This window comes from Oncorhynchus tshawytscha, linkage group LG33, assembly GCF_018296145.1.
Source record: "Oncorhynchus tshawytscha isolate Ot180627B linkage group LG33, Otsh_v2.0, whole genome shotgun sequence".
NCBI lineage: Eukaryota > Metazoa > Chordata > Actinopteri > Salmoniformes > Salmonidae > Oncorhynchus > Oncorhynchus tshawytscha.
In genome coordinates this window covers 22,741,155-22,749,853 of record NC_056461.1, presented here as the reverse complement: position 1 = coordinate 22,749,853, position 8,699 = coordinate 22,741,155, and the positions used below count along the sequence as shown (strand labels likewise).

At 46.7% G+C, this 8,699-nt stretch overlaps 1 protein-coding gene across 14 annotated transcripts in view; it reads right to left on the bottom strand.

The window, feature by feature from the left end:
• Positions 1-115: 115 nt before the first annotated feature.
• Positions 116-8,699, bottom strand: part of dnm1a (dynamin 1a) — a 105,635-nt gene continuing 97,051 nt past the window's right edge. For 5 of the 14 annotated variants that reach the window (XM_042311018.1, XM_042311016.1, XM_042311025.1 and 2 more), the window contains 4 exons: positions 8,177-8,353; positions 7,636-7,877; positions 7,075-7,272; positions 116-3,135 (listed from right to left, as the gene is read on the bottom strand). In XM_042311018.1, the coding sequence (XP_042166952.1) occupies positions 3,105-3,135; positions 7,075-7,272; positions 7,636-7,877; positions 8,177-8,353 (648 nt within the window). In that variant the 3' untranslated portion in view covers positions 116-3,104. Of the gene's footprint in view, positions 3,136-5,812; positions 5,850-6,854; positions 6,888-7,074; positions 7,273-7,635; positions 7,878-8,176; positions 8,354-8,699 lie in introns of all 14 variants that reach the window. The other 9 variants (XM_042311019.1, XM_042311027.1, XR_006080646.1 and 6 more) reach the window with 8 other exon arrangements.

Below are 8,699 nucleotides of genomic sequence, written 5' to 3'. Positions count from 1 at the left end.
CAGCATCTGGTTCAATGGATCCTTGTAAGCGCTGGAGTTTCTAACTTCAATATGTCCTGTTAGAGATGTCATTTTGAGTGTGAGATTCCTCGACAAAAGACTCAGACCATTTTGGTAACAGTACGCTGACTTTTAATGTCTTGACAAAGCAGTCCTGTTGGACAGACACATTCCACCGACAGCAGTAAGATAAGATACAGGACAAAGTCGTCACAGCAGGACAGAATACAAATATTTACTCTGCCCCCCCCATTTCCTTTCCGGACAGAGACCGAGAGACAAGCGACAAATTATTCTACATACTACTAATCAAACACCCTGCCAATACTCAACATCCATAGCCAAGGATTTCATATAACATGATTCACTTATTTGTCTTTATTTTTGTCATGTTTCATTGTACACCACAGTCACTTATTTGTAATAATTTAATATTCAGTATTCATACAATGTCAACTAACGTCTACACAAGTGGAACACAGTTTCAGACGATGCACCACACAGGATACATTACACAAGTAAGATATGTCCATGATAAAATGTACTCTTAATAATTAATTTTATAATAGCTTTATTTATTGGCTGTTGCTAAGACTCAAGGGTGTTGTGAAGAGGGGTAGGTGTGTATGAGGTGAGTACGCTATGGATACTGAAACGGGTTTGTGGGTAGGTTAATGAGCCCATGTACTATTATTACCAACGGGGTCAAAAATACAAACTACAGAGTCCACTGGTGGAAAGGGGGGTCAACTCACATCTCTTAAACAGCAATGGAACGCATGAGTGACATGGGAGCGGGAGAGGTGCACTGTATAGGTAGGTGTGTGTGTGTATATAGACCATCACTGATTGGGTTGTTGGTGGTTTTAAACCTGACGTCTTCACTCACCCCCTTGACCACTGAGAGAGGGAAGACAGGGAAAAGGAAAGAACAGAAAATGAAAAAAGTTGATAAGCCATGCCAAAATCAGTGTCCCCCGCCCCAACACGTATTACACAGTTCCAATGATATCTAACACACGTTCTGTTACGGTCACTGCTCTTTGTAAACACAGGGTCAAAAAAATCTCAACTTGGACTGGCAACACTTATAAATGGTCTTCCTGAAAACAACTTCAATGTTTGAGCTTTCCTTGTGAGGAAAGGAGAAAGGATGCCATGTGACAGTGTTGCGACGAACCGTTAGGGCCTTGTCTGTCTCCTTGCCTCCTCTCAGGCTGAGCATCTATTCTGAGTCTGGTGTGATTGGTGGACAGCTCTCATTAAGCTGTCCAATAAGAACATATTGCACTTTCTATTTAGATCCCGCCTCGCTAAGGTACTGAGTTTCACTAGTGGGGAAGTGGTTCATTGACAAGTGGGAGAGGAGGAGAAGAGACAGACGGATGACTGCTCAACGTTGGGCCACAGGTTTTAGCAGGAGACCCTCTAGTTCACAACCCCCCCAGCACTCGTGGCAGGTCGAGGAGGATTTTACACCGATCTACACCAGATCCACAGGAGGCTGCTGAGGAGAGGACGGCTCATAGTGATCAACGGAGCGAATGGAATGGCATCAAACCCATGGAAACCATGTCCTTGCCTGTCCTCCCCAATTAAGGTGCCACCAACCTCCTGTGACCAGTTCACAGTCTGAACACCTGAACAATCGTTGTATCATTGCCGACACAGCAATACATCATCATCATGGTTATCACATCACATAAGAATGGGCCTTCACAGTGACGCAAGGCCTGGTGGCTACTGAAGGTAGTACATGGACACAGATGCAGAACGTTCCACATGTTCTCCTCACCCTCAGTCCTACTGAAGAGGAGGAAGAGATATTTTGTTTTTCTATCCATGAACAGGAATGGTATGGCCACTCCGAGAGGGCGGGGTTCGCGTTTATTTATTTCCTCTCTCTTCCTCCCCCCTCCACCCTTACTTTGCGGGAGGCTGTTGTGAAGAGCTGCTGACATCTCTGATTGGTGTGTGAAGGATAGTGTGGATTCACATGTAGGGGCTGAGTGGTGGAAATGGGGGAGTGTTAGAGAAGAGATGGGTGTCAGGGGGTCCCAAAGGGGGAAAAAAAGGGGGCTTCTAGGATTCCAAAGGAGGCAGGGGGCTCTCGGGTGAGAGGGCCCACCCTTGCTTGGACCGCTATACAATAAAAAGAGTCAAGTAGAAACAGATAGGAAAGAGGACGTAATGAAGCCAGATTAAGTGAAGGATGAACAAGTGAATGAAACATAACGGGAGAAAATGTCCCCAAACTCAGAGGCGAGGAAACACTGTCGTGATGTTAGATATAATAGGACACATGAATCAGTGTATCATAAATAATACATAGAAATCACAGAGATAGATACCACATTGTGACACATGAGTCAGTACCATTAATGTATATATTTTCTCTTTGGGTGTTTTTCCGACTAAAAGGGCCCTTGCCCATTTATGTCAGGTTTGTCCGAGCCTGTGACTTTAGGGACCAATATGGATCATGATGATCATAGCAGAAGACAACAAAAAGAAAGCTGTTGTTCAGATGCAGTTATCCCTTCTGATCCACTCCACTTTCCTAGATAGATGGATAATGCATCTACTCCCGAGAGAGATTCAACACAGAATAACATGTCAACCAGAACAAAAAAAGATCATTATCAATATCCCAAATTATCAGAGAAAAAAATATCATTCAGATATGAGAGGAAGAAAGAAAGTCAGCAACCAGAAATAGCCATCTGAAGGGGAGGGTGAGAAAGAAAAAATATTTCAGCATAGCGTTCCTTAACCCTCTCATCCATATTTGCTGAATCCACCCACGCATACACTGCCCTGTCCGTTTAAGTGTGTGACTATTTACACATGTCTGAGTGTGTTGGAAGTCTTATCTACAATGGTCCTTAATATACAGTGGAGGGTGAATGCATTTCTCTGTATTCGGGGTATACAATGTGTCTGTCTGTCTGTGGGTTTGTGCGTGGGTGACGTGACTGTGTCATCTAGTAGAGAAGGGAGAGGAGAAAGAAGGGTCAGGTCTAGGTAAGGAAGGTTGCTCTGCAGTCCTTGGTCTCTCTGCCGTGGGGTAGGTGGTGAGTCGGAGGGGAAGGGGGCTCAGTAGTCTAGTGGGTTGGTGAGGACGGGGGTCTTCGGCTGCCAAGAGGACCATGGATACACACATAGACGGACAGACAGAAACACAGGGACAGAGGGACACAGATATAAGCGAAGACAGGGATGAGTTAGGATTGTCACTCTGGCTGGGTGTCTCCCCCTTACGCACAAGCGGTATAACTCAACGCCACTCTTAACATACTACTACGCCACACACACACACACACACACACACACACACACACACATCTGTATGGGACAATGTGGGAGAATACAGTCAGACATAACAGCTAACACACTAAAACACATAATTCCTGCAGATTTCATGAATCTTGGAATATACTGCATACAGTATATAGACTCAACAAAAATATAAATGCAAAATGTAAAGTGTTGGTCCCATGTTCCGTGAGCTGAAATAAAAGATCCCAGAAATGTTCCATATGCACAAAAAGCTTTTCTCTCAAATGTTGTGCATACATTTGTTTACTTCTCTGTTAGTGAGCATTTCTCCTTGCCAAGATAATCCATCCACCTGACAGGTGTGGCAAATCAAGAATCTGATTAAACAGCATGATCATTACACAGGTGCACCTTGTGCTGGAAACAACAAAAGGCCACTCGAAAATGTGCAGTTTTGTCACACAACACAATGCCAGAGATGTCTCGCCTTTTGAGGGAACGTGCAACCGGCATGCTGACTGCAGAAATGTCCACCAGAGCTGTTGCCAGAGAATTAAATATACATTTCTATACCATAAGCCGCCTCCAAACGCAGACCATGTGTAACCATGCCAGCCCAGGACCTCCACATCCGGCTTCTTCACCAGTGGTATAGTCCAGCCACCCGGACAACTGATGAAACTGTGGTTTTGCACAACCGTAGAATTTCTGCACTAACTGTCAGAAGCCGTCTGAGGGAAACTCATCTCCGTACTCGTTCCTCACCAGGGTCTTGACCTGATTGCAGTTCGGCGTCGTAAACGACTTCAGTGAACAAATGCTCACCTTCGATGGCCACTGGCACGCTGGAGAAGTGTGCTCTTCACGGATGAATCCCAGTTTTAACTGTACTGCAGATGGAAGACAGTGTGTAAGGTGTTGTGTATGCGAATGGTTTGCTGATGTCAACATTGTGCCCCATGCTGGTAGTGGAGTTAAGCGAACACAATTTGATTTTATAGATGGCAATTTGAATGAACATAGGTGCTGTGACGAGATCCTGAGGCCCATTGTTGTGCCATTCATCCACCGCCATCACCCAATGTTTCAGTATGATCATGCACAGCCTCATGTTGCAAGGATCTGTACACAATTCCTGGAAGCTGAAAATGTCCCAGTTCTTCCATGACCTGCATACTCACCAGACATGTCACCCATTGAGCATGTTTGGGATGCTCTGGATCAACGTGTAAGACAGCGTGTTCCAGTTCCCACCAATATCCAGCGACTTCGCACAGCCATTTAAGAGGAGTGGGACAACATTCCACAGGCCACAATCAACAGCCTGGTCAACTCTATGTGAACGAGATGTCGCACAGCAGGAGGCAAATCCTGGTCACCAGATACCGACTGGTTTTCTGATCCACACCCCTACCTTTTTTACCTTAAGTTATCTGTGATCAAAAGATGCATCTGTATTCCCAGTCAAGTGAAATACATTTATGGCCTAATAAAATTATTTCAATTGACTGATTTCCTTATATGAATTGTAACTCTTTGAAATTGTTGCACTTTGCGTTTATATTTTTGTTCAGTATACATAGTGTCCATTGGTGACAGGCAGTTGTTTTGGTGCCCAGAAGAGGGCAGTATAGCTCCACTATATTATCATCCATAATATTCTCCTCTCTCAACCCAATCAGCATGCAAAACGTGAGCAACAGAGGGTTGCATTTCACCCCTCGAGCTGTGCGATAGCTGCTACAAAGGGTACATAACACGTGTATAATCTCCATAGTAGTTCTGCCATGATCATCAAGTCTATGCTATCTTTACTTCACTATCAAAAGAGGGGCTAGTTAGCATAAATGCTAAAAAAGTAGATTTCAACTATAGGAGGCAGGGTAAATGATGACCGCCAGAATAGCTAGTTGGATAGACGTTAGACTGGACATAACATACCCTTTACAAATCATTATTACCACCCACAGTATAGCCTTTCTCTGACAGCATCCCTAAGCTCTATTGAATACTATGTTGACATTTAGACAGGATAAATATAGCACAGCAATGTGTCACGCCAACAAACAATCAGAGACAGGACTGGGGACGGGGTGAGATGTCATGAGCCCACACTGACACAAACCCATGGCCTTTGACTTCTGACCCCTAACGAGCAGCTCCGGTCAGGTGTGTGCGTGCACGTGTGTGTATATGCATGTGTGTGTGTGTATGTGTGAGTGTGTGTATGCATGTGCGTATCTAGAGGTATCCTCTGACTTTTTTCATTGACACAAACCTCTCCCCAACTAGAAAAAGAAACTTGACTTCAGCAGACAATAACAGAACCAACAAGGCTCACACAGTGACACAAACGATCTGTGTGTGTGCTTGTGTGTGCTTGTCCATGCAATGTTAAAAGAGGCATTAGGGAGTGCTAGGGAGAGCATTAGGGAGAGCGTGATGGGCATGCAGTGAGGTGACGGTATCTAAGAGAAAGCAGCATGAGGAAGAGGAGGATGAAGATGATGACAGTGATTAGTACCAAACGTACCAGAAGCGTTAGTCCTCATTGGTCACTGATAGTGATTCTGAAAGAGGAACCATAGTCAACGGTGGGATAGAGGTGTGGTGAAGGAGATGGACAGGAAGAGGAATGCAAACAAACACATACAGGTTACAGTGCAGGAGAGACCCACGTCACATGACAAGGCTCTGCTCTCCCCATGGACCAATCAGATTTGGAGCATTATTTGAAAGTTATCTGGGGTGATTGGTTTTTAACACGGCTGCTTTAGAGCCCTTGTTTGAGGGTTATTTAGACGTTTGAAGGTGTGTGTGAGCAAGAGCAGTGTCAGGCAATGTGTGTGTCTCCCGAAGTAAGGCAAGCTGCTGCCCTGACCGTGAGTTCACATCAGATCAGTACAGTGTCCATTAGCTCACAACCACAGGCAAGCACAAGGCAAACGTTAGCAGTGCGGAGGCAGTTTAACAGAGAACGAAAATGTAAAACGCTCGCTCTCATTCTCGCTCTCATCCTGCCCTCTCTTTCTCTCTCTGTTTATTTCCAACATGGAGATAGGATAGATAAGAGACACCATTCCTAAACTATAAAGACCAAGGTTGGGAGAGGGGGATATAGGATAGTTCTCTAGTACAAAACTATATTCTAGCAAAGGTCTCAACCACAGAGGAGGCCACTAGACTACTAGTGAGGGGCTACTGGTGAGGGCTAGGTGAATGAACATGTGGCCTTAAGTCAAGGCACAGCTGTACCACTAATAGTAAATGGAATTAAAGCCGTTAGTTCCTGGGAGGTTCTAGTAGTGTGTAGGAAATGTAAGTCAGTAGCGCCTGAAACCTTCTTGGCAGTTAGCAATGTAAATCAGTACAACAACCTAAGTCAAAGATATGTGAGGTGTGTGTGTGGTGATGTTTTACTACAGAGCTGGGCTTCTGGAAGGGTCCATCTATGACATGTCTCTCATCCATCCTACCTCTGCCTCCCATCTGTTCTCTAGCTTTCAGCACCCTCTGAACCTCTGTCTATCTGGCTCTGTCCTCTATCACACCAAGATCTCTCCCCTCTCATTTACCTCCATCCATCCTCCTGGCGTCTTCACATCCCCCTTAGCAACAGAGAGCATTGACACTTCAGCTTAGATGTGATTTCATCATCATCACCATCATCATCACCACTCTCATAGTATATCACTTACGCAACCTCATTGGCTTGTCTGTCTCCCTGTAGGACCTAGTGTAGTGTCACACGTTGATAGGCTTGGGGACTTTTTGCGTTGAGATGGTTTCACTCACCTGGGCACACCGGGGGGTGCGCGGTTAGGCCGGGAGGGGACTGATGGGGGGGGCCCACCGAAAGGGTCCGGGGAGGCCCCTGGGCGAGAGGGGACAGGGGGGCCAGGAGGGAGGCCAGGGGCTGAGCCACGGGAGACAGGGCGACCAGGGGGACCTGGGGGAGCCCTTCTGTTCGGAGTGGGACTGCTGGCTGGGGACCTGACGGGGGAGGGGGAGAGAGAGAGAGGCTGAGTGCTTCGACAGGCAGTTCTCTTTCACACCAGCAGGGGAGGCCACAACATCAGTCTTACTCCCCTCATCCTTTACTCCCCACTCTCTTCTATTCCCTTATTACCCCTCTCCTTCCATCCATACATTTTACTCAGAGCTGTTGTCCTCCTTCCATCCATACCTTTTACTCAGAGCTGTTGTCCTCCTTCCATCCATACCTTTTACTCAGAGCTGTTGTCCTCCTTCCATCCCCTCCTTCCTCTTCCTTCCCACATCCATCCATACCATCACCCATATAATTGTCCCTCATTCCCTTCCTCTCGTTTCCTCCCTCTCTCCCTCCATTCGTACCTGCCCCCAGAGTTGTTTCCCCCCGGCCTCAGCCAGGAGTCGTCTACAGGCGGCGGCATGGCGGTGGTGACAGTGGTAGTGCTGATGTCTCCGATGATGTTTAGGGCCTCCCTCAGGGCATGGTACATGCGGAGCATCTCGTCGCGGTGATGGGCCTGCTCCTGGGACTCCTCCATCAGGCTGTTCTGGTCCCCAGAGTGGTACAGGTTGGCCAGCAGCTCCGCGTTGATGAACTCCTTGGTCTGTGTGGAGGAGGGTGAAGAGAGAGGGAGAGTAAAGGTGAGGAATGGGGGGAGTTGGAGATGTCCGTTTTCCTTTACAACAATAACCTAGGAAAAAGTGGCTGTGGAGATGAGAGGTTTTTCTTCCTCCCTTGCACTTAATTGACCCATTCTTGTCACTGATTGGTTAGAGATTTCACGGGCCAGCTGGTTTCCAAAGTCTAAACCAACCAGACACAGATTCAAAGACAAGGATGAGAATCCGCTGGCCCTACAGAAGATTACGACACCACAAGCGAAAGCGACCAATGGGGACTCACGTTGTTGATCATGAGATACATGATGGTCTTGGGCATGAGGTCCCTGATGGTCTTGTTGACAATGGCCATGTAGGAGTCCACCAGGTTGCGGATGGTCTCAACCTGCCTCTCCAGCTGGGGGTCTATGGAGTGCATGAAGTTATCTGAGCCGTTCTCTCCATCTCCACTTTCACTCTGCTGGAGGACAAGGCCAGGGAGGGGGGTTGGAGGATGAGAAGAGGGGTAGAGAGGACAGGTAGAGGGAAGGAGAGGGGTGGGGAGAGGGAGAAGGAGAAAGAGACAAATATGTGAATGAGAGATGAGAAAGACAACAATGTATTGAAATAATCCTCAATATCACACATCATTAATTACATCTACTATATAGTCCTGAACTGGCGCTAAAGAGAAACAACCTCAAACTGAGCCAACACACACACACTACTGGTGCTAGCTCACCATGCGGCTGCTTTCAGCCGAGAGCCATTGGAGACAACGTGTCTCCTTCTGAACCACTTTCTCTTGGCTCACGCCCCAATGATAA